Source organism: Danio rerio, chromosome 4, assembly GCF_049306965.1.
Source record: "Danio rerio strain Tuebingen ecotype United States chromosome 4, GRCz12tu, whole genome shotgun sequence".
NCBI lineage: Eukaryota > Metazoa > Chordata > Actinopteri > Cypriniformes > Danionidae > Danio > Danio rerio.
The window spans coordinates 2592501-2620190 of NC_133179.1; the positions used below are offsets into that span (position 1 = coordinate 2592501).

At 36.0% G+C, this 27690-nt stretch overlaps 2 protein-coding genes across 9 annotated transcripts in view; one reads left to right on the forward strand and one right to left on the reverse strand.

Moving 5' to 3' along the window:
• The window catches only part of krr1 (KRR1 small subunit processome component homolog), a 6596-nt gene extending 3034 nt beyond the window's left edge, over positions 1-3562 (reverse strand). The window contains exons 1-3 of the mRNA NM_001045325.2: positions 3449-3562; positions 1309-1481; positions 871-1005 (exon numbers count right to left, since the gene is read on the reverse strand). Coding sequence (NP_001038790.2) covers positions 871-1005; positions 1309-1481; positions 3449-3518 — 378 coding nt within the window. The 5' untranslated portion in view covers positions 3519-3562. The remainder of the gene's footprint in view (positions 1-870; positions 1006-1308; positions 1482-3448) is intronic.
• An 8-nt stretch (positions 3563-3570) lies between these two features.
• Positions 3571-27690, forward strand: part of si:ch73-89b15.3 — a 36329-nt gene continuing 12209 nt past the window's right edge. For 2 of the 8 annotated variants that reach the window (XR_012401702.1, XM_073946855.1), the window contains exons 1-9: positions 3571-3611; positions 6029-6299; positions 8069-8270; positions 9768-9901; positions 12722-12849; positions 12922-13040; positions 14237-14377; positions 16360-16532; positions 19296-19788. Coding sequence is in view for 5 of the 8 variants with exons in the window: in XM_073946855.1 (XP_073802956.1) it covers positions 3583-3611; positions 6029-6299; positions 8069-8270; positions 9768-9901; positions 12722-12849; positions 12922-13040; positions 14237-14377; positions 16360-16532; positions 19296-19763 (1665 nt within the window). In the remaining 3 variants the exon portion in view is untranslated. Of the gene's footprint in view, positions 3612-4172; positions 4309-5567; positions 6300-8068; positions 8271-9767; positions 9902-12721; positions 12850-12921; positions 13041-14236; positions 14378-16359; positions 16533-19295; positions 20998-24122; positions 24392-27690 lie in introns of those variants that run through there. The other 6 variants (XM_073946858.1, XM_073946857.1, XR_012401701.1 and 3 more) reach the window with 6 other exon arrangements.

A 27690-nucleotide genomic window follows, 5' to 3' on the forward strand; every position in this document is an offset into this window, starting at 1 on the left:
ATTAAAAATAAATAAAATAAATAAATAATGATACCAATCAATTAAAACATTAAAAATAAATAACATACATAAATAACAATCAATTAAAACATTAAAAAATAAATAAAATAAATAATGATCACAATCAATTAAAACATTAAAACTAAATAAAATAAATAAATAATGATCACAATCAATTAAAACATTAAAAATAAATAAAACAAATAAATAATGATCACAATCAATTAAAACATTAAAAAATAAATAAAATAAATAATGATCACAATCAATTAAAACATTAAAAATAAATAAAACAAATAAATAATGATCACAATCAATTAAAACATTAAAAATAAATAAAACAAATAAATAATGATCACAATCAATTAAAACATTAAAAATAAATAAAATAAATAAATAATGATCACAATCAATTAAAACATTAAAAATAAATAAAATAAATAAATAATGATCACAATCAATTAAAACATTAAAAATAAATAAAATAAATAAATAACAATAAATTAAAACATAAAAAATAAATAAAACAAATAAATAATGATCACAATCAATTAAAACATTAAAAATAAATAACATACATAAATAACAATCAATTAAAACATTAAAAATAAATAACATACATAAATAACAATCAATTAAAACATTAGGAATAAATAAAAAAGAACAATAATAAAAAATTTGAGAAAAAAATATTAAAATAAACAGAATTCTTTGAAATATAAATATATATTATAACATTACATATTTTTTACTTTCCCTTCTGATCAGTGCGATGCATCATCACTCAATTTACTTTTTTTTTAATCATACTGTGCTAAATTATTTTATACATAAATTATATATAATCCATAAATGAGTGGTGTTGCTTACCTGTTCAAAGGGCACACTTCTAGCCAGTAACTTGATGAGATCCCTCGCTCTGATGATTGAATACGGATCAAATGTTTTCTTGGTGGTGTTCACCGTCATACTGCCCTCAATCAGGTCCAGTGTGGCATTGATGAACTACACAGCAGCAGAAGAGACAGAGAAATGAGACAAAAAATCTAATTCATTTACAATCAGCCTATAATTCAAGATAAGAAAACAATTCTTATTCTTCACATAAATATATAATTATAAGATATACAGCAAATGGATATTAAATAGACAATTGAAAAAAAAAATTTAAGTGTTTTGGAGCACACCAGCTTATACTTACCCTTAAAACTAACCATAATGATACTAAGATCTAAAAAACTTCATTTTAATTTCATGAGCACTTTAACAGCTAATGCAACAATAAGCTATGATTTAGTGGACACTTACGAGCTCGGCGAGGGCCTTCTGCACCAGCGGCCAGCACTCTTTCAGATAGGCCTCTCTGTATTTGGGGAAAAGTGTGGCGAAGCTGCTCTCCTCCAGCAGACCTTTAGGATTGTCCGCTTTGGTGAACTTCGGCTCTTTCCAGTCATCTGGGACTGTCAGCAGATCAGCATCATCTGTTTCAAACCAAAAAATAATAATAAATTAATTACCGAGTCATTATATGAATTAAATTGTATTTGACAGATTTGAGACAAGCTGTACAAAAAAACAAGTATCCCATACATTTTGAAATAAAAACAGTTGAGGATAAAAACACAATAAAGCCCTGGGCTTGTTTCCATTGCGGTCCTCGCTTTCAAATAAAACAAAGTATGGCTTCAAAATACAGATGATGCATGAAGCAAACAGCTCCTCCACATTTTAAAACAGAACCAAAATAATTCACAAATATATTCCTTAATTTTTCTTTTCAGCTTAGTCCCTCTATCAATCAGGGGTCGCCACACCGGAATGAACCGCCAACTTATCCAGCATATGTTTTACGAAGTGAATGGCCTTCCAGCTGCAACCCTATTCTATGCAATCCTCATTATTTATTTAAAACATGTACACTATTTCTGCATTTCCTGACCTGAAGCATTATTATTTCATAAAGCAGTCATAACACTGCTAAACTAACCCTGCAAAGTCATTGACCAGCCAGCAGTTTTATTAATGAATGAATTTGTGAGCATTTTGAATGAAATTACTATTGTATTTAGAATGTTTCAAATCATTATTATATCTTTAAAAATAATTGTAAAACATATAAACATACATATAATAACACACAAAGTTGAATTTCCCCAACTGGAAAACACTTTTTATTTATTTAAAGCATGCAAAGAGAATTAAACAAATGCTTTTATCTAATGTGCATTACGATGAACAAAACACAGAGACGATCTTACTGAAACGACATACAAATCAGAATAGAGGTAAAGTTGGTTTTATAATCGCACATTTGTTCATTTAGAAGTCTCTATATTGTTTACCATGTTACTTTGATATTCGATTGGAATTAGCATGCAAGTGTGACTTGAAAACAACATCAACACTGATTATTTGACTGTGAACAATTTTGTACTTTAAAAATAAATAACATACATAAATAACAATGAATTAAAACATTAGGAATAAATAAAAATGAACAATAATAAAAAATCTGAGAAAAAAATATTAAAATAAACAGAATTCTTTGACATAAATATATATTATAACATTACATATTTTTTACTTTGATATTCGATTGGAATTAGCATGCAAGTGTGACTTGAAAACAACATCAACACTGATTATTTGACTGTGAACAATTTTGTACTTTAAAAATAAATAACATACATAAATAACAATGAATTAAAACATTAGGTATAAATAAAAAAGAACAATAATAAAAAATCTGAGAAAAAAAAATATTAAAATAAACAGAATTCTTTGACATATAAATACTTTGATAGTCATTTGCTTCTAATATGATTTCGCTATTTAGAGCTTGCAAATAATACTTTAATAAAATTATATTGTTAAGGGGAAACTCCGAATGTGCGACTATAAAACCAATTTTACCTCTATCAAATCAGAAGAGTCTCACCATGCATTTTCACAAAAATATCTATGTTAACATTGCCATGTATAGCCACTGTGTGTATGTGCATTGTTTACGAACATGATAATCATTAAATTCTGCAGCTAAAAATCATACTGAGCTAGTACTAGCACGTCTGTAATATTAAAACATCAAGCTTCTGGTAATTATTCAGTACTTCAACCACTATCTCAAACCAAACTTGATTATTTCTCACACCACACTTGATTTTCGGCAGATTTTCCACTGAAAACGAGTGTGTATGTGAGAAATGCAGACTGAGAAACAATGTAAGACAACCAATACACACAAATACATTTTATTACAGCAACAATATGACTCAATATAACATTAAAACTATAGTGAGGAGTTTGAAGCTACACGAGCTTCTTCACGAGTAAACAAACAACACCTCAGTTTATGTCAATATAACAGATACTGATGACGCGCGCTTGGTCGACTCGCGCTGTGGTGAAAATATGATGTGCTGTTGGTGATTTATAATCGTAAATGTACCTGTATTTTTGCTCTTTTTCTGTTTTTTATCTGTTGTCGTTTCGCTCGTGCTTTCTGTGGGAGCCGCCATCGCTGCTTTTAGGAGTGACGTCTGACGCTGCGACTGGTCGTCATGTTTACGCGACACACCGCGCATGTGCTGCAGCCTAGTGGGGTGGAAGAGGTATTATCATTATTATTATTTACGAATCCTCGTCTAAATTAAAGAATTAAAAAGAACTTTAAATAACGTTATTCCTTCAAGTTGTTCCAATACAATCTGAATTAATCTTTAACTTAATCGCTTTTTCAAATTTAAGTGGAGTAAACAAATAAAAGGTCAATGGGCTATATGCACAGCTAGTGTTTTTTTAGCCAATGATGAACTTCCGGTGAAAGGTTTATGTGACTATTGTCAATTTTATAAGGTTTATTTTACAGCATTGATGTTGTAATGTAATTCAAATGTAATAAGGTAAATAGACCTAAGCATTCACTTAGTTGTTCAAGCGTAAAAAAAGAGTCAAAAGACCATTTAAACGAGGCGCCATCATTAGCAGCAGGCTAGCTCAGAAACTCCATTGAAAATCCTAGGGTAAAACTAATTTCCATATTTTAAAGACATGGCGTGGGAAAATATAATTTACTGCAGTGCTTCTTGTTTGGTCTGAGACCCACTTTATATCGTATCTCAGCCAGGCAGTGAAGTTCAATGCTTTTTAAAGAAATCGGATCTTAAACACAGACATCTCAAGACTCCTGGAAGTTCCGAAGGTCTCCCGCAAATGAATAGAGACTCCCGGAATGCTGCAAATGAATGATAATCTCCAGGAAATCACGCTCCTCAAATAGTCTTCGCTGCATGCCTCCCAGCTCTTCAGGTACGTCGGGCGCAACTCAACCCCACCGCTCTTCAGCATAGCTCTTCCAACACAATCTCACAAATTTTCGTTAGTTTTTGATTTAGTGGCTAATTCGTATGAATTCGTATGATCTAATTCGTACAAATAAGTACGACTTGCTCATCCCCCAATGACGGTTGGGTTTAGGGGCGGGGTTAGGTGCCATGCCTACTTTTTAAAATTGTTCAATTTTTTACAACTGAACTCGTACAAATTAGCCACTAAATTGGCAAAACGTAAAATACTTACGTTTTCTCGTGAGATCAGGCTGGCTCTCTCTTCATCCCCCACCCATCCCCCTCCCTCCTTGGGACGTCTGTAAACGTGGCGATTTTGTATGGGATGACAATTAGCCGGAAGCCCAGGGGCTAGCTGACTGAAATTAAAAGTCTGTGTGCATATTGCCTATTGTTCCCCAAAAATGTTAGAATTGTTGTTTTAATTCATTTTAAATACATAGTTTGAACAAGCAGCAATTGTATTTTTATAACTGTTTTATTACACGAAAGCACAACTGTTTGTTATTTGTAATTATTTTACTATAATCACATTGCAAAAGGAGACATTTTAAAATGAGATCTTGTACATATAATTTATAAAGGTTAAAACTAACGCTTGTTAAGTCGTGACGTTTGGAATACTGTTTCCGGGTCCAATCCGCTATACTAGTTTGAATTAAGAAAATATTCATTTATGATCACTTTTTAGTCATATCACACGTTAAAGTGAATTTTACAGTTGAAGTCAGAATTATTAGAATAGGTAATTAAATCGGTATACTATTAAATAGGTTTTTGAGACTCTCCATGTTTGATTTAGTTTTTATATACACAATTATGCCGTCAAACTGTTGTATAAATGCAATATCACACTCGTAGCAGTGCGATATGCCCCCACCAGTGCCGATATACAGCCATATCGCACTGCTACGAGTGTGATATTGCTCTTTTTATATATATATATATATATATATATATATATATATATATATATATATATATATATATATATATAGCGCTTGGACCCGGAAGCCCCTTCTTATAATAGATAATAAATAACACTTATTGTTTTCAAAATGTGATATTATTGTTGATTTATACAAAATTATATCATAAAGATAAAGTTGGAAAAATATATATATAATTTATTTAATGTAATTATTATTATAAATTCTTATAAATAATTTATAAATAAATTATAATTGTATAATAAGTACAAGTAATAATAAATTGTATAATAAGTAACCTTAAATTAATTTTAAAATGAAATGAAATAATACAATACATTGTTTATTTTAAACCTCCTAAATCACTAAAAATATTATTTTAATTACATATTAATTGATAGAATTATAATATTCCTTTAACAAACCACAAATACAAATACAAAGATATGGACGTCAAAGGAATGAATGTAACTTAATTCAATTTTCTAAAGTACAGACAACCTGCTGGTCATTAAACACACACACACAAACAAACACACACACACACAACAGAGTCCCAGTGTACAGCATAATAAGAGTCACAAGAGCTCCAGAAGACTGAGGAATTGTGGGAAATCTTCCTCCTCCATCCATTCGAGCGCGCAGAAGAGCAGAAAACATGCTGTCCTACAAGTGTGTGTTGAGTTTGTGTGTGTTTTTCCTCACTGACTCCAGATCAGATGCTCAGATCAATGTATCTGCTGTACTGCGCAGTGTTTCTCCATCAGCACTGACCCCAGGTCAGCCCTCCAGAACAGCAGATGGACCCAAACTGCTTATTAAAGATGGACTGGTACAGGGCCTGCTGCTGGACAAGTCTTATGTGTTTTATGGGATCCCGTTTGCTGATCCTCCAGTCGGGACGTCCCGTTGGAAAGCTCCGAGACCTGTTACTCCATGGAAAGGGGTATATGATGCCTCCTTTCCCAGAGCGGCGTGTATGCAGGCCTGCATCGGCCCCATTGCTGATGACTGCCCCAAAAAGGTGAGACAATTGAGTATTTTCAGACTAAACAAACTTTTCAGATGCTGCATATGTAAAGGACGCATAAAGTGTACATGGTAATTATTCAATGAAACTGTCTAGGATTTGTTAATTATGCTTTTTTTACTAAGTTACCTATTACAATTATAAATATGAACAGTGCTCTGCGTATATAAGTACACCCCTCACAAATCAATCTTTTAAACTTTTTAATAGAAAGCTTTATTATATTTGTGTATATAAATTAGATTAGTCATACTGAAGCCAAATCAGGAGCTTATCTAACAAAATAACTTACAATAACAGTCCAAAAACTAGTACAGCTACATTTATGTTATAGAAAAATATTAAATACACATTTAATAAAGATAAGCAAAACATAAAAAAAAGAGTTGAAAGTTTTAATTTCTTTTCTCAATATTTATGCTTGAATTTAATTGTTTTATCTTTCAATTTATAAATATGTTTGGTGACTAAAATATTATTTTAATAAATATATCTGTTTAATAAATCTGTAATATGTTGCCTATATTCACTGAGAAATGGAGAATTTTCTAAATGGGCTGTACTTAATTATGCTGAGTGCTATGTGTGTGTGTGTGTGTGTGTGTGTGTGTGTGTGTGTGTGTGTGTGTGTGTGTGTATATATATATATATATATATATATATATATATATATATATATATATATATATATATATATATATATATATATATATGCAATTCTCAGTCCGTTCAATGCAATTAAAATCAATGCATAAATAAATGTTAAAAATCGCTGAGATTAAGCTAAGTAAAAGCTCAGTAAGTAATTTGATGTATACGATAATAGGAAATTTATGTAAATATGTGAATTAAATGTCAAGATATCAGAATGTAAATAATGTCAAAATAGTGCTAACGGTGCTAAAATTACATTTAATTGACTTTATTAAATATATACACATATTATTGTATTATGATTCTATGCATAAAAAATATCAAACCTATTTTTGGTTCAACTTAGATTTATAAATACATTTTAACATTATTTTAATGACAATCAAAGCTCATTTTCATTTTCAAAGATCAAATTATTACCTACAGATTTTTGAGGTTTTGTTTCATTATTGTGAATGTTAAGATTTATTAAATTACCATTACACTAATTGATGATAAAGAAAGAGAGAAAGTGATGACATAAAATATACAATAAACAGATAATGTGGAAAATGTTTTTAAAAATATATAATAGCGTCCATAGTGGAAAATATAAAACATAAAAATATACAATAAACAGATAAAGACCCTGGAGGAAAATATTTTAAAATATATATAATAAACAGATAATAACCCTGGGGGAAAATATTTTAAAATGTATATAATAAACAAATAGCGACCCCTAGTAGAAAATATAAAACATAAAAATATATAATAACGACTGTAAATTATATATCGCTATATATATATTTATTTATTTTTTATATTTTAAATTTTCTACTAGGGGTCATTATCTATTTATTATTCATATTTTCCACTAGGGGGGCGTCATCTCTTTCTCTAGTTTTTCGTAAGCAATTACTGAAATAGGAATTTAATCAATCTTAACTTTTACAATAATAAAACATAAAATCTGTAAGTATGAAACTAATATTGCTTTGAATGAACATGAACAAGTCAGTCGACCAAATCAGAAACATTTTAAATGGGCAATTTATGCGACTTGGAATGTAACGCAGAATTATTACAAAGCATATAGAGCAGTAAACCTGTGTATTTTGTGTGTTCAGGTGAGTGAGGACTGCCTGTACCTGAATGTGTTTGTTCCTCTGAGTGTGGATCTGGCGACTCCGCTGCTGCAGCCGCTGCCGGTGATGCTGTGGATCCACGGTGGGGATTTCATCGCAGGATCCGCATCCAAACCGCTGTACGACGGCAGATTCATCAGCAACTACACACAGACGGTGATCGTGAGCATCGCATATCGCCTGGGTGAGTCACAAACTGACCATAATAATCATAACCAGGGGTTTGATTTATTAATTTTGGGTAGAAATCTTCCTAAAAGTGAACGTACTCCACAATACGTTTGAATTATTTTTAATTGTGTTTATTAATGATTATAGCACATATGAGGATTTAAAATGATCAGTATTTAAGTTATCTATGCACATCATTATTTTGTAAAAAAAAATTTGCACTCATAATCTTAAACCAAATATCATTACCTTTCCTCCCCCTTTTGAAATTACCTTTCTTAAATTCTGGTCACATGGAATAGCTTTAGGGAGGGGCTATCAGTCATTTAGGGCGGGGCAATCAGTCATTTAAGGTGGGATTGTCAATAAGTTAAGGCAGGGTTTTACACTCATTTAGGGAGGGGCTATCAGTACTTTAGGGCGGGGCAAACAGTCATTTAAGGCGGGACTGACAGTAATTTAGGGCGGGGTTATCAGTCATTTAGGGAGGGCCTATCAATCCTTTAGGGCGGGGTAATCAGTCATTTAGGGCGGGACTGACAGTAATTTAGGGCAGGGTTATCAGTCATTTAGGGAGGGCCTATCAGTCCTTTAGGGCTGGGCAATCAGTCATTTAGGGCGGGGTTATCAGTCATTTAGGGAGGGCCTATCAATACTTTAGGGCGGGGCAATCAGTCATTTAGGGCGGGACTGACAGTAATTTTGGGCGGAGTTATCAGTCATTTAGGGAGGGCCTATTAATCCTTTAGGGCGAGGCAATCAGTCATTTAGGGCGAGACTGAGAGTAATTTAGGGCGGGGTTATCAGTCATTTAGGGAGGGCCTATTAATCCTTTAGGGCGAGGCAATCAGTCATTTAGGGCGAGACTGAGAGTAATTTAGGGCGGGGTTATCAGTCATTTAGGGAGGGCCTATTAATCCTTTAGGGCGAGGCAATCAGTCATTTAGGGCGAGACTGAGAGTAATTTAGGGCGGGGTTATCAGTCATTTAAGGAGGGCATATCAATCCTTTAGGGCGAGACAATCAGTCATTTAGGGCGGGACTATCAGTTCTTTAGGGCAAGTGCTGTCAGTCATTTGGGGGGCTGTTAGTAATTAAGGGCATGATTGTGAGTCATTTAGGGCGTGGCCTTTCAGTCATTTAAGGAGGAGCTATCATCCTTCGGGAAACAGTAACATCGATGTAGAGTCAGTATGTCGAAGTATTAGCTTTCCATCATTGTACTTTAAAAAGAAGTTGAGGCTCTTGTTGCTTATAAAAAAATATTCATAAATTGTTTTGTTCCTGTCAAAATAGTAAAGATTATCCTACTTCAAAATAAGTGACATCAAATCAGGGTTAGCTCAAAATAACTTAAGTGTAATCCAAAAGTAGTTAGAATATAAATATTTTTTAAAAATGAAATACATATTAATAAATATAAATTCATAAATATTCTAAACACTATTCATAAATGCTATGACCAGCTCTGATAATAAGCATAAACAGTTCTCACCGTGTCCGTCTGCAGGAGCCTTCGGTTTTCTAGTATCGGGAAAAGACCCAAAGTCGACGGCAGTTGGCAATTATGGCATTCTGGACCAGCAGGCAGCGCTGATCTGGGTGCAGCAGAACATTGCAGCGTTTGGAGGAGACCCGAGCAGAGTGAGGACAACACACTGAAAATCATTCATAAACATATATTACATTTATTATTATATAACATGATTTAAAATGCTTAAAGTATTGACTATTGAGACTTTCTCCTCAATAGTCACACAGCCTTAATTTTATTTAAGCAGAAAAATAATAATGGATTAATAAACAAAATGCATACCATAAATACCATTAATTTATTATTAATAAGATCTTTTTTACATGAAAATTTTATCTATCTATCTATCTATCTATCTATCTATCTATCTATCTATCTATCTATCTATCTATCTGTCTGTCTGTCTGTCTGTCTGTATGTCTGTCTGTCTGTCTGTGTATCTGTCTATCTATCACACACACATGACCTTTGACCTATAACCTGAACAACAAATAAATGTCAATCATGTCGTTACACATATTATTAATGTTTTATTTCCCACCTATAAGAAATAAATTGATGCCATCTACCTGTAGATACGTAGATGAAGAGGCGCCCTCTAGTGTATCTAGGGTGATAATGGTCTGTGTTCGAACTGGCTAAAATGTGCAATGACGTTAGCCGCTTCAAACATTACAGGGGGCGCTAAACTGCGGTTTTCTCTGTGTTAGTATCTATGATGTTTAACAGAGTAAATGAATGTTCACTGTATGTCTGATAATGTTTTTTTTTCTTCTGGATAAAGTCTTATTTGTTTTATTTTGGCAGTAATAAAAGCAGTTTTAAATAAATGTTTTTTTTAAATAATTTTAAGGTCACTAATTATGTCCTATAAGCAATATATATTTTTTCAATGGTCTCCAGAACAAACCATCATTATACAATATCTTGACTAATTACCCTGACCTGCCTAGTTAACCTAATTAACCTGGTGAAGAATTTACATGTCACTTTAAGCTGTATAGAAGTTTCTTGAAGTATATCTATCTATCTATCTATCTATCTATCTATCTATCTATCTATCTATCTATCTATCTATCTATCTATCTATCTATCTATCTATCTATCTATCTATCTATCTATCTATCTATCTATCTATCTATCTCTGTCTCTCTGTCTATCACACACACATGACCTTTGACTTATAACCTAAACAACAAATAATTGTCAATCGTGTCGTTACACATTTTATTCATATTTTATTTTCCACCTATAAGAAATAAATTGATGCCATCTTTTTAGTTAATGTCAGCATTAAGGTTTCATTCAGTATTTGTCAGAATGTGGCTCTGATGTGACAGTCTGTGAGTTAAAGGGTTTTCCTTTGCTAACTTGTCAGATGAGTTCCTCTAGTGAACAAAAAAAGGAACTTTGATGAAATTAAAGATCAATAATAAAATCCAAGGATAGATGTACAAAACAATAATAAAATAAACAAAATAATTGTTTAATTAATAAAATAAAACTATTTAATTAATAAAAATACATAAAATAGTTGCATATTGTTATTCAACATTAGTAAAAGCACTCTGCAAGTTGGGTCTGAACGTTTCAAAGTTTGTCCACAACAGGGCAGCACGTCTTTTGTTATATTGTGTAAAATAAAAAAAGATAAAGTCTTATTTGTTTTATTTTGGCAGTAATAAAATCAGTTTTAAATAAAATTAAAAAATAATTTTAAGGTCTATCTATCTATCTATCTATCTATCTATCTATCTATCTATCTATCTATCTATCTATCTATCTATCTATCTGTCTGTCTGTCTGTCTGTCTGTCTGTCTGTCTGTCTGTCTGTCTGTCTATCTATCACACACACACATGACCTTTGACCTATAACCTAAACAACAAATAAATGTCAATCATGTCGTTACACATATTATTAATGTTTTATTTCCCACCTATAAGAAATAAATTGATGCCATCTACCTGTAGATACGTAGATGAAGAGGCGCCCTCTAGTGTATCTAGGGTGATAAATGTCTGTGTTCGAACTGGCTAAAATGTGCAATGACGTTAGCCGCTTCGAACAAACAGGGGGCGCTAAACTGCGGTTTTCTCTGTGTTAGTATTTATGATGTTTAACAGAGTAAATGAATGTACAGAGTATGTCTGATAATGTTTTTTTCTTCTGGATAAAGTCTTATTTGTTTTATTTTGGCAGTAATAAAAGCAGTTTTTAATAAATAATTAATAATTTTAAGGTCACTAATTATCTCCTATAAGCAGTATATTTTTCAATGGTCTACAGAACAAACCATCGTTATACAATAACTTACCAAATTAACAAAATAACAAATTACCCTAACCTGCCTAGTTAACCTAATTAACCCGGTGAATAGTTTAAATTGTCAGTCTTCTTTATTGAATCATGTCATTTAACAAGTTAGTGTTAGGTTAAGGGTTTGCTTGGGGTTAGGGTCAGGGTTTAGGGTTAGAATGAAGGTTTGAGCGTCTATGCATATAGGTTAGTGTGTTAATACGAGTTTCACCCTCATTATGTTTCACCCTCATTAGAATATTGGATCTGATTGGTCCAGACTCAAAGGGCTGTATCTTTTGAACAGTAGATCCAATTTGCATAAATGAGGTGTCATTTGATTCGTTATTTATCCGTCTGTCCGTCTGTCTGTATATCTATCTATCTATCTATCTATCTATCTATCTATCTATCTATCTATCTATCTATCTATCTATCTATCTATCTATCTATCTATCTATCTATCCACTATATATTATCATTTTGAATAATGTATATTATTATTAAAATATATTAGTTTCTTAAGATTAAACTGATGTTTTCATGAAATTCACTCAAAGTTTACATCAATAAAACACAATAAAATAAATCTGCACAATGTGAGTTCTTCATGTCATTTCTGTGTGACTTTAGGTAACTATTTTTGGTGAAAGCGCCGGCGCTCAATCAGTCAGTTTACATCTGATGATCCAGAGCAGCAAACCTCTCTTTAAACAGGCGGTTTTCCAGAGTTTACCTTTCTCTATTCCTCTCAAAACACGGTAAACACACACCAACACTTATATAAACCTGCGACCAGTGTCATGATTACACTAACCAATGTTTCTGCTCAGACGCGAGTCTCTGAAGCTGGGAAAACACTTCGCCAAAGCAGCAAACTGTTCACTGGAGGACATGAAGTGTCTTCAGTCTCTGAGTGCTGAAGATGTGCTGCATGCCCAGATCAAGACCAGTAAGAACAAACACAGCACTGATTTAACAAACACTCTACCAATCAAACATTTACATTTTTAATGATTTTTAGATTAGTCTCTTATGCTTACTAACCCTGTTTTTTATATCCAAAGTACAGCAAAACAATAATAATGGTGAAATATTTGTACTATTCCAAATAGTGAAATGTTCATCTGTTATAAAGATGCTAATAAAACATGTAATAAACATCTTAGTAATGTCAAAAACATGCTAAAACATGCCAATGCGGTCCTAAATCAAGTTAGCAATGTTTTAAATTGCACCAGCAATGTTCTGAACTATGCTGGTAGAGTAGTAAAACATGCTAGGCCTGTGCTAAAACATGAAGGACACATATTAGAAACCTGGCAAAACATGTCACCACATGCTAATAAAACATGTAATTAACATCTTAGTAATGTCAAAACATGCTAAAGCTTGCCAAGGCAGTGTTAAAACATGCTACCAGTTGGCTAATTTATGCAAAAACATATTGAACTATGTAACTATGTGTTAATAAATGCATTTAATAAACATCTTAGCATTAACATAATGTGTTAGCAATGTGCTAAATCGCATTACCAATGTCTTGTATAGATGTAGTAGTGTAGTAAACGTGCTAGCTGTGTGCTTTAACATAAAAGAAATGTGTGAGGAACCTGAAAAAACATGTAAGCCACATGCTATTAAAACGTATTAAAACGTAAAATGTTAGCAATGTGCTAAATTACATAAGCAATGTCTTGTATGCTGGCATTGTAGTAAACATGCGGCTAGTGTGCTTAAACATGAAAGAAACATGTTAGGAACCTGACAAAACATCAAAGCCACATGCTAATAAAACATGTAATAAGCATGTTAGTAGTGTCAAAAACATGCTAAAACATGCTAATGCAGTGCTAAAACATGTTAACAATTTTTTAAATCATGTACTGAACATGTTAACTACATGCTAATAAAACCATGTATGTAACATATTAGCGATGACAAAACATTCTGGAGACATGCCAATGCTGCAATGCTGTGCTAAAACATTTTAGTAATGTGCTAAATTGCATTAGCAATGTCTTGTACGCTGGCAGTGTAGTGAAACATGCTAGCTGTGTGTTAAAACATGAAAAAAAGCATTCAGAACTTGACGAAACATGCTAGAAAAAATGTAGCACTGCTAAAATATTTAACAATGTGTCCCAGGCTCAAAGTTGGTGAACCCATTCCGCTTTCTGGAGGTGTTTGAGATCTGGGGGCCGTTCATTGATGGCGAGCTGATCAAGGAGCAGGCGGTGAGCGCCTTCCAGAAAGGACACTGGCAGAAGGAGAAACCTGTGCTGCTTGGTAAACTACTGTCTTGGGTTTTCCTCATATTTTAACTTAACTCTTAAGAGCACTCTTTACAAGTGCTGAAATATATCCTAATAGTCATATCCAGAACATAATCATCATCTCATGCGGATTAGCAAACAAGAAATACCATGCAAAGCCCCGACAACTAGCAAAACCTGACAAAAGGCTTTGGTATAGCTATCAAATGTTAAACTTTGTAACAGTGTGAAAGAAACATGTTCAAATATTTAAGCAACATGTTTAGATATTATAAGCATGTTCTACTTTCTTGCAAAATTGCAAACAACCTCCTAAATTATGCTATTAGCATGCTAAAACAAGCAGAAAATATGCTGAACATGCTAGTAACTTCCTAACGTTTGATGGTTTTAAAACATGTTAGCAATCTGCTAAATTATGTAACCACAAATTGAACCATGCTTGTCACATGCTAATAAAAGCATGTGTCAAATTTCTTAGCAATAACCAAACATGCTTGATAAATGCCAATGCTGTGCTAAAATATGTATTGAATGTGTTGTCAGTGTAGTAAAAAAACATGCTAGTCATGTGCTAACACATGAAAGAAAGGTGTTAAAAACCTGACAAAACATGCTTAAAAAATGTTAACACTTCAAATATTTTAAAAATCAGTTAAATCATGCTAACAAAGTCTTGAACCGTGTTAGCAGTGTCAACATGCTAGCCACAGGTTAAACATAGAAGAAACATTAGCAGCATGACGAAACATGATAGAAAATTGTTGGAAAAGCTGAAATGTTAACAATGTCTTGAACCAATGCTAACAGTATACTAAAATGTGCTATAGCCACATGCTAACATAAGAAACATGTTAGCAGCATGGAAGAACATGTTAGAAAAATCTCAACACTGTGCTAAAACATGTTAGCAAAGTGCTTCATCATACCAAGACAAGCTAAGAGCATGCTAGAAATGAAACAAAACATGTTAACATTGTGCTAATATAAGAAACATGTTGGCTGCATTGAAAAGAACAGGCTAGAAAATACCAACACTGAGCTAAAACATGTTGGTGAGGTGTTTTATCGTGCTAAGACATGCTAATAACATGCTAGAAATGTAATAAAACATGTTAACATTGTGCTTAAATAAGAAACATGTTGGCTTCATGAAAAGAAAAAGCTAGAAATTGCCAACACTGTGCTAAAACATGTTAGCAAAGTGCTTCATTGTGCTAAGACATGCTAATAACATGCTAGAAATGTAATAAAACATGTTAACATTGTGCTAAAATAAGAAACATGTTGACTGCATGAAAGAAACAGGCTAGAAAAATCACAACACTGTGCTAAAATATGTTAGTGAAGTGCTTCATCATGCTAATAACATGCTAGAAATGTAATAAAACATGTAACATTGTGCTAATATAAGAAACATGTTGACTGCATGACAAGAACAGGCTAGGATAAACCAAACACTGTGCCAAAACATGTTAGTGAAGTGCTTAATTGTGGTTAAAAATGTTAGCAAAGTGTTTCATCTTGCTAAGACATGCTAATATTATGCTAATACCATGCTAGAAATGTAACAAAACATGTTAATGCTGTGCTAATATAAAAATCATGTTGCCTGCTTGAACAAAATGGTTAGAAAAATCGAAACACTGTGCCAAAACATGTTAGTGAAGTGCTTCATTGTGCTAAAACATGTTAGCAAAGTGTTTCATCATGCTAATACATGCTTGTTAGAAATGTAACAAAACATGCTAGCGTTGTGCTAATATAAGAAACATGCTGGCTGCATGAAAAGAACAGGCTTGAAAAATCCCAACACTGTGCTAAAACATGTTAGTGAAGTGCTTCATCATGCTAAGACATGCTAATAACATGTTAATAATGTAATAAAACATGTTAACGTTGTGTTAAAATGGCTAGTAAGGTGAAGCTGGAACCTGTTTTGATATTGTTGTTGTTGATGAAAGCAGGTTTGAGGCTAATGTTTGTGTGTTTCAGGAACGACTTCAGAGGAAGGTGTGATTTTTGTGTATGGTGTCTTCAAGAAGCCCGTATCCGCGGTCGAGTGCACTATCTACACAACGGCCATCTTTAAACAACACGCCATCAAAATCCTGCGCAAATATTTACCGCTCTACAGCGACGCCGACCGCAGGGACATGCTAGCACAGGTCAACCGCACTACACCAATGCACACACAATTATACTGGTAACACTTTACAATATGGTTGCATTAATGTTTGTTAATGCATGAGCAATACAATAATTACAGCATTTGTTCATGTTAGTTACTGAAAATACCAATACAATCACATGGCAATTCGTAACTTTTTGATTTAGTGGCTAATTCGTATGAATTCGTACGATCTAACTGGTACATTTTAGTACGATATGCTCTTCCCCCAATGACGGTTGGGTTCAGGGATGGGGTTAGGTCCTTTTTTAAATCGTACAATTTCGTACGACTGAACTCATACGAATTTATACAAATTAGCCACTAAACTGGCAAAACGTAAAATACTTACGTTTTCTCGTGAGATCAGGCTGAAAATACAGATGTTCAATGGTAGTTCATGTTAACTTAGTTCATTCAGTTTCCTTCAGAGTAGTCCCTTATTTATCAAGGGTCACCACAGTTGAATGAATCCCTATTCCAGCTTATGTTTTATGCAGCGGATTCCTTTCCAGCAGCAACCCAGTGCTGGGAAACACCCATAAGCACTCACACACACACACACACCCATACACTGCAGAAAACTTAGTTCATCCATTCCCTATAACACATGTTTGGGATGTGGGGGAAACCGGAGCACCTGGAGGAAACCCACGCCAACACAGGGAGAGCATGCAAACTCCACACAGAAATGCCAACTGACCCAGCTGGGACTCAACAACAACAAGCATGCATTTAGATGTATCAATGCATTATTTAATGTGGAACTATGATTAAGAAATGCTCTACAAGTATTATTCATAACTAGTTCATATTAGTAAACATATTAACTACAGAAACCTTTTTTTAAAGTGTGTCACCATTCTATTTTTGCCTTGAAAGTGTAGAGTGCATCTTTTTGAAATGAACATGAAGCTTTTAATGACTTTTAACTAATTTCTGCTTAGAAATATTTGGCAGGTAAAAAAAAAAATTAAATAATAAAAATAAATAAATAAAAAAAAAAAAAAAAATATATATATATATATATATATATATATATATATATATATATGTGTTTATATATATATATATATATATATATATATATATATATATATATATATATATATATATATATATATATATAATATTATATTATATTATATTATATTAAGTATGATAAAAGGACAAATTTATAATAATTTAGTTTTAAACAGCCACCTCCTCTGTTGTCCACAAGACGGCGCTGTAAGCTGGAATGAAATGAAAATAGCATCACATTAAGAATACAATAAGCTTTTAATCTGCTAAATATATCGCAGGAAGAATAAACATGTAGCAGTTTTTGGCTAAATATATGCATGTGGCTTATTATATGGCTAAACACGGCATGGCATTAAAACTAAACATTGTGATTTTTTTCTGTAAAGCTGCATATATATATATATATATATATATATATATATATATATATATATATATATATATATATATATATATATATATATATATATATATATATATATATATAGTAAAAAATATATATAGTTAAAAATATGCATAAGGCTTGTTTAATAAGACTTAATTTAAACTAATTCAATACAATCTCAGATACTGAGATTTCCAAATAAAATTTAATTAAATAATAATCAATAAACAAAAATGACTAAAAAAGACGATTATTTAAATGTTTATTTTAATATTTAATTATTATTTTAAATTTTAATTATTATTTACTAATATAAGGTGGAAACATTATATATATTGAATATAATGTACATATAAAAGGGTATAAATTAATAAAACACTTGTATAAATAATAATAATATTAATTTGAATAATTATATGAAATTATTTTGCATATAATATTAATGCATTAAAATAAATAATAATATAACAGCATGTAAACAGTACTGATTTAGCGCTGTTGTGAGAAAGGGTGAGTGTTTAGCCAAGAGCGAGTCATGCAGTGTGTGTGTGTGTGTGTGTGTGTGTGTGTGTTGAAACTGATCGGTGTCTTTTATAGAGTTTGAGTCCGCAGGTGGTGGATTTTCTTTCTTTCTATGTGTGTGTGTGTGTGTGTGTGTGTGTGTGTGTGTGTGTGTGTGTGTGTGTGTGTGTGTGCGTGTGTGCGTGTGTGCATGTATCTGATGAGTGTTTGGTTACCAGGTAACAGATAGAGATACTTAACCTCCAGCAACATGATGAAAAGCTCTAAACAAGTGCTGATCAGCCTGACAGACCCAAAGACAAGCTGTGTGTGTGTGTTTCACTGCTCATGTGTCACATCCACTAAACTGAATCAATGAGACACTGAACGCAGCCAGATCTCAGTTCATTCAGCATACCACATGTTAATAACTTATTTATAAGCTGTATTTATATTATATTACTATATCCAGGAGCGGCACAGTGGCTCAGTGGTTAGCACTGTTGCCTCACAGCAAGAAGGTCCCTGGTTCGAGTCCCAACTTGGTCAGTTGGCAGTTCAGTGTGGAGTTTGCATGTTCTCCCTGTGTTGGTGTGGGTTTCCTCCAGGTGCTCCGGTTTCCCCCACAGTCCAAACACATGCGCTGAAGTGTATGAAAGTGTATGGGTGTTTCCTAATACCGGGTTGCGGCTGAAAGGGCATCCGCTGTGTAAAACATATGCTGGAATAGTTGGCGGTTCATACCACTGTGGCGACCCCTGATGAATAAAGGGACTAAGCTGAAGGAAAATTAATAAATTTGTGTTGTAAAGTAATATGTCATATTTCAAACTCACTTTTGTCTTCCAGATCGTGACTGATTACATCTTCTGGTGTCCATCCCGGAGGTCTGCTCGGGCCGCTGTTTTGTCCGGTAGCTCTGCCTGGATGTATGTGTTTGATCAGGTGTCCAGCGACCCACGCGTGTGGTCAGGTGTGTCCTCCTGTTACCAGCGTGTGTGTCACGGAGCGGAGCTTCCATTTGTGTTTGACTCAGCGTCGGTGGCGAACTTCAGCATGACCCCTGCTGAGAAACTGCTCTCCAACCGGGTGCTGTGCTACTGGGGCGGATTTGCTCACACCGGAAACCCCACCGGAGAGACCCGGAGACCATCGGACATCAGCGGGTTCTGCCGGCAGCAGCGGCCTCCGAGTTGGCCCTCATACACAGCCAACAGAGGCTGGATGATCATGAACCTGACCGCACATCCACACTCACAGGCCGGGTACGGAGAAGACATCTGCGACTTCTGGGACACTCTGGGCATCTACCCGTGACAAAGAAAATGGCATTAAACATAAGGTAGTAATTTATAGTGTTTCTGAACCTCACACTAGATAAAATACTCTTTGCATTTACTACATTTTTCTAAGATAAGTGGTTGCAAACAATTTATTTTTCCTGAATTTAAACAAACAAAGTAAGTTGAACATTCATTCGTTCATTTTCATCTGCTTTTCCGGGGCCGGATCACAGGGGCAGCAGTCTTAGGAGAGAACCCCAGACTTCCCTCTCCCCAGACACTTCTTTCAGCTCCTCCAGGGGGATCGCGAGGCGTTCCCAGGCCAGCCGAGAGACATAGAGCGTACTCTCACTATGTAAAGTTGCCTTGAACCGGGCCAAAGCACGCTTGCCCCCCTACCGTCTCCCATGACAGCCTGCACTCACATTACATTCGGGCCTGGGCACGCTTACGTCATCGATAATGCGCTGTTCAGAAGCGCAGCTTGCTCAGTAGAGTGAAGATTGCTTCAGTTATATCATCATTTAAGTCATTTGATATTATGCATTGACACGCAGTCAGATATTTTGGCGAACAGATCAGCCACATTGGATGCTCATAACAGTCATAAAGTCCTCGTGCTGCAGGAATTAGGAGGTTTGCTGAGGGTGCAGAGCTGTCCTGCAGTGAGAGGTTTGCGTCTTTAATAATCCACAACAGTTTGCGTTCACTGAACAGTAAGAATGATTAATAAATCATATCAAACGGTCCCTTAAGAGTCACATCTCGCTTTCAGTTTTGGGCTTTGGCGCGTTTTGCACTCACACACAAGCGTATCGGGCCAAAGCCCAAGTGAACCGCGATTCAGTGAACTCACACTTCTCAAACAATCCGGGAAACGGGCCTGGGCACGGTTCGGATAGCATAGTGTAAGTAGGCCCATAGTCCCTCCAGCGTGTCCTGGGTCTTCCCCGAGGCCTCCTCCTGGTGGGACATGCCTGGAACTCCTCCCTAGGTAGGCGTCCAGGAGGCATCCAAAACAGATGCCAGAGCCACCTCAGCTGACTTCTCTCAATGTGGAGGAGCAGCAGCTCTACTCATGCTGAACATTATTAAATGTAATTGGTTTGTTTGAATTTAGGTCATATAAATAGTTTGCAACCACTTACCTTAAAAGTTTTAGTGCATATACCAACGTGTATCATCAATGAAATAAACGATACATTGGGATTGCTAAAAAATGTAAGGTAACTGTATAAATGGTACTTCAAGAGTTCACACTTAGCTGCGTATTTGGCATGCTGTCCTGGGAGAGAGCCCTGAACTTGTAATATCCTCGAGCCCAGGGTTCCCTCTCGCTAGAAGAGCAAGAGGGAAGTTCATACTTAGGTAGGTCTCGAGAACTCCCCTGCTTGTTGCCGTGTGAGAAGTGTAAACTTAGGTTGTCTTGGGTGGGAGGAAACCGGGGAACGCAAACACGGGGAGAACATGGAAACTCCACACAGAAATGCCAACTGGCCCGATAGGAGGTTAGACCAGCAGTGTTCTTGCTGTGAGGCAACAGTGCAAGCCACTGGGCCACCGTGTCGCCCTACCGGAAAAAAGGGTGGAAAGTAGGGGTGGAAACTTTAAGACGAGGATAACTGGAGTGAAAAGCTCTGGTTATTTATAATGCTTCCGTAATCATCTAATAGGGCAGATTACGGGAGAGGGGTCTGGATGCAGACCTGGTGCAGTGCAATCTGGGCTGCATCCAATGCTTTTTAATGGGCTCACCTAACCCTACCCGTCACAGTGACCTCACTAACTCCATTTGAGTGCATTGTGTCTGACATTGCATCGCTGAGTGATGCAATCTCAGCTTGCATCATAAAGGCTGCATCCAGAAACTATTGGATTACGGAGCTAATGAGGTGCCAGCCGTGCTGATCATAGGCACATGATCCTCGGGAAATTAGTTTATAAATAAACCGCACATCATTTAACTTCAATATAACATGGTTCAAAAACACTCCAGTATTTCGTAGGACCGCAGAAGGTCAGAAAAAGAAATACAATAGATATCCAAATGTATAAATAATTATGGTGATGAGCAGATGATATGTAATTATTTTAACACACATTTAGTCCCCACAACGCGGATTTAACATTCACTCCTCTACACTGTTTTCAGTGTGAGTGATCTTCATGGTTACCAGCAGCACATGCTCATATTTAATGAGAAATTCTCTGAAAACTCTGAACGGAGAGGAGAGCTCCTCTAAAACTCACAGTGTGGATGGCATCAGCGCTTCAGAAGCACTTCAGAGTGAAACGCACAGCGACAGGACACAAATTAAACTCTCCATCTGCAATTAGACACACACTTAACCATGAGTTCAGACCAATTAAGTCATTAAGCCACTCGCTGCTGTCATGAAGAGCCTTAATGACTGTGAACTTCCTCTGTTCCCACCGGGCCATTAACACTGGCTATTTACTTTCCACACATACACACACACACACACACACACACACACACACACACACACACACACACACACACTCTAACATATGCACATACATACTCACAGTAACAAAAACAGTGACACACACTAACATATACACACATTCTAACATATGCACGTACGCAATCACAAAACCAGCGACACACTAACATACACACACATGCACATACACTCACAGTCACAAACACAGTGACAAGCACACACTAAGACACACCGTGTGTTTTTGTGAGCGTTTGTGAATGTGTGACGTGTATGTTTGCATGCTCGCACACTCTTTCTCACACACATACGCAGCACATGCATGCATGATGCATGCACAAACATGTAGAAACACACATTCACCTAAACACACAACACACTCATACAAACACACAGATACATGTACACAGGAACACACATTCACATAAACACACACATGAATTAACAACACACACACACAGCACATACATAAAGCACACACAAACATGCACACACAGAAACACACATTCACATAAACACACAAGTAACAGCACACACACAATCACACAACCAAGAGTGACACCAGTGACCGCACACTGGGAGTGAGCAACATGACTAACTAGAGCGCTCCCTTCATAGGGCATCAGTGTAAATATGCAGCAGATTTTAGACATCAAACATGCTGCATTCATCAGCCGCGTCTCCACTTCTGCTCATTTATGAGTCCAACATCAGATGAAGAGATGAAAGTAAAACACGAATGTGACGATCAGAGAAACGAGATCAGCGTGACCTCCAAACATGACACACTGTTTACTGGCAGATTCACACATTACACTGTATATTTATGTGCATGTATAGAGAAAGAGAGAGAGAAATAAGAGAGAGATTAATCTAACATGATCAAACGCTGCTGGAAAGATGAAGGTGGCTCATTTTTTTTAAACTCCACTCCAGAGGAACTGGACTCACCACATTTAGATCAACCTGTAAATACTGTCAATTATCTACATATGGATGGATTAGATGTGAGATAGATAGATAGATAGACAGATAGACAGATAGATAGATAGACAGACAGACAGACAGACAGACAGACAGACAGACAGACAGACAGACAGACAGACAGACAGACAGACAGACAGACAGACAGACAGACAGACAGACAGACGGACGGACGGATGGATGGATGGATGGATGGATGGATGGATGGATGGATGGATGGATGGATGGATAGATAGATAGATGGATAGATAGATAGACGGATGGATGGATGGATGGATGGATGCATGGGTTGATAGATAGACATAAATAGATGGATGGATGGACAGGCAGGCAGATTAATGGATGGATGGATGGATAGATGGACGGACCAACAGACAGACAGACAGACGGACAGATGGACGGACACATGGGTAGACAGATAGACAGACGGATGGATAGATAGATGGATGTATAGACGAATGGATGGATGGACAGACTTGCAGGCAGGCAGGCGGACTAATGGATGGATGGATGGATAGATAAAATAGACATGAATGGGTAGAAAATACACAGACAGATAAATAGATCGACGGACGGACGGACGGACGGACGGACGGACGGACGGACGGACGGACAGACAGACAGACAGACAGATAGATAGATAGATAGATAGATAGATAGATAGATAGATAGATAGACAGACGGCCGGAGAGATGGATGGATTGACGAAGCAGTAGACATATACATACATTAAATATGCCTATAAATCTTGATGTTTTTTAATATTGTTCTGCAGTTTGATGTTACACTGTGATGTTTGGATATTATTTGGTGGTTTAGTTTAAGAATTATCCTGTGTGTCAGCAACGGGCAGAAAACACATCTGGAGATTATAAACAAACATGATCTGTTCCTCTGCAGGACACAGAACTGTCTTTCTCACTGTATTCTGCCCTTCCCTGCAGCTCTCTCTCAGCGTGTGTGTGTGGGCCTGCATGCATGCGTGCATGTGTGTGTGAGTGAGTGTGTGTGTGTGTCTGCAGGTTTGACTTACAGCTCTGTCTCACTGCATAAGTTCACACTGTAGAATCACTGGAGGAGCTGTCGCTTCAAGATCAACACAAATATCCTTTCTGCAACCTTCAGATCTAAAATCCTCCGTCTCATTCAGACTTTCATCTGTTTCAAGGATATTTGTGTGAAGTGTGGGGCCTTAACACAGACTTAGACAAAAGTGTGAACAATATCTGAGAGGAACAGGTCATGTGTGTACATGGAAAAGGTTCAGCAAACGGGAGCAAAAACAAAAGCGTTGCACTTATATTTCTGTGTGTGTGTGTGTGTGTGTGTGTGTATGTGTGTGTGTGTGTGTATGTGTGTGTCTATACGAATGCGTTAGTGGCAGCCGCTGGTTCCCACCGGTCTCAGGTCTCGGTGTGTAATATAAACCTGTGAAGTCAGGACACAACATGTGGATTGTCCTCCATATAGAGAGCGAATGAGCTTACTAATTGTGTTGTGCTCGCATTTGAGTCTCTTTGAGATGCGCAGAGACTCTGTCTTTGTCTTGAGCACAGATGCAGTATAGATCCAGTGAAACTCATACAGATAAACCTGAAAAAATAAGAGAGGTGGAGGAAATCCACCCTACAGCTTCTCCTTTCAGCGCTTTAGGCTTAATGGAAAGCAATTTGCCAGCCAGGCTCATTGTGGATACGTACTCAGGTATACATTTCTGGGGAGAGCGAAATATGTAACCGGAGGTACGCTTTCTTGCAGTTTTTGATTTTGCAAATTTCTCTTGTAATTTACAGTTCTTCCTGTGTAAATCCACCAGAGGAATTGGCTTGTAAATATTAAGAAATGACAAGTGAAGAATGAAAACTAGGCCAAAACATATGTGTTTTAAAAAAAACAGAGAGAAATGAACAGGCCGACACACACACACACACACAGCACCAGTATCAGTGTTGGCACAGCGGGCAGCGCCAGAGTGCCAGTCTTACACATGGCATGAAATGAGGTAGCAGCTTCACACCGTTCAGTGTGTGTTTCTGTGGCAACACACACACACACACACACACGGATGAGAAAACTCTGGAAAAGATGTCATGCTGGATCAGCAGAGGAAAACCGTCAGAGCCATGAATGATTGAAGACGGCTGTAATCCTCAGCACCAGCGCTCCACTTTCACTGACCTTGTTCTGTCGCACGCACATTTATTTTGAAGATCCATCACTGATCTCCTCCCGTCCACGGATGACACCAACTAGGATTTAATCAACAGACACATAAAACGCATTGATGCACTACATACAACATGTTCAGATCATTATTTCAATCACAAACTCTACAGGAATCATTAAAGACTAGAGTTTGCATTAGGAAAAATGCCTGCTATTATTATATGCATCAGAGCTTGAGCACTTTTAATGAAATTCTTTCAGCGTAATGAAAAATAGCAGCTATTATTAGATGAAATTTGTAAATTAGGCATTCAAAGAACGTGTCATGTAAATCTTACAAGCCAATTATTTATAAATCTTGCTGAATAAGTAAAGTAAGTAAAGTTTATTTATAAAGCACATTTACTTCAGCACTTTGGTCTGTGCCAAACTGAACAAAACCATAGCACACACTCTAACAGTAAAAATAACAATAAAAGTAATAATAAGAATAAAAGTATTACAGCAACAACAACAATAAGGATTTATTTAAGAAAAGCCTGGGAATGCAATAGAATTAAAATGTGTCTTAAGTCTAGACTTAAAAATAGAGAGAGAAGAAGCTCTCGTAATGTCCGGTGGCAGCTGGCTTCACAAATGTGGAGCAGCGACAGCAAAGGCTCTATCTCCTTTCAGTTTAAGTCGTGACCGAGGAATTTGCAGTAAAATTTTATTTGACGACCAAAGAGGCCGAGGAGTTGACTGCAAGTTAATAAGTTCTGATATACAAGAAGGTGCTTGCCCATTCAGCGCTTTAAAAACTATAATAACATTTAAGAAATGATTTGTTAGGATGTAACACAGTATATTCTCATCTAACAAGGAAATCATTCCTACATTCATCATTCATTCATTCATTTTCCTTTGGCTCAGTCTCTATTTCAGAGGTAGCCACTGCGGAATGAACCGCCAACTATTCTGGTGTATGTTTTACACAGTGGATGCCATTTACACACACACTCGTACACTACGGCCAATTTAGTTCATCAGTTCACCTAAACTGCATGTGTTTGAACTGTGGGAGAAACTGCAGCACCTTGAGGAAACCCACACCAGCGTGGGCAGAACATGCAAACTCCACACAGAAATGTCAACTGGCCCAGCTGGGACTTGAACCAGCGACCTTCTTACTGTGAGGCGACATTGCTGCCTAGTAGTATCATATATATATATATAAAAAAAAGGTTTATTAGGATATAATACAGGAATCTTGTTTAAACAGAAATTGAGGAAAAAATATACACGGGGGGCTAATAATTCTGACTTCAGCTGTGGATGTGAGTGTTCGCAGACCTCAGGCTCTCTGCTGATCTGCTGTTGTTTGTTTGTCTCTTTATCGCAGATGTCAGGCTCTGCTGGTGTTTGTTTTGCCCTCATGATGTTCAGCAGCTTTTGCTGACATTAAATTGTGTGATTATTGATCTTTAATGCTGATGAATTGTGCAAACTCTTCAGTCCAGCATCATCTGTGCTGGGATCTCCCATTGGCTTCAAAGGGGGTTTCGGTGGAATCTTTTTGTCATTCATTCATATTTTTTTTTTCGGCTTAGTCCCTTTATTAATCCGGGGTTGCCACAGCGGAATGAACCGCCAACTTATCCAGCATGTGTTTTACGCAGCGGGTGCCCTTCCAGCTGCAACCCATCACTGGGAAACACCAATACACACTCATTCACACTCTACAGACAATTTTAGCTTACTCAATTCACCTACACCACACGTTTTTGGACTTATCGGGGAAACCCTGACCCAGCCAGGACTTAAACCTTACTGTGAGTTGACAGCACTACCCATTGCGCCATTGTGCAATTAAAAAATATTGGTCTATACTCTCATTTAGGTCTTTTTTTTGTAGCATTAGTGCTTCAAATGAAGTGATTTGCTCTCTAAAATATAACGTTAAAATAAATGTATGAAGTGTTTTTTGTGAAGTTTATTGATAACCAATTTGAGAGGATCACGTGCTTATGGTTGTTCACAGCTGTTCCATCTTTAGCTAATGACTAATTATCCTATCAGAAAAACCTTAACTCACTATAAATAACCAGACTTTTCTCATCTCAATATTATTGTCTTGAAGAAACCACCCCACCCAACCCTACTTTCCCTCCTTTTAAAAGGGCGGCACGGTGGCCAGTGATTAGCGCTGTTGCCTCACAGCAAGAATGCCCCTGGTTTAATTCCCTTCCAAACCAGGCGACATTTCTGTGCGGAGTTCTGCTCGTTCTCCCTGTGATCGCATGGGTTTTCCCCGGGTCATCCAGTTTCCTCCCACAGTTCAAAAACAAGCACTCTAAACAATTAATC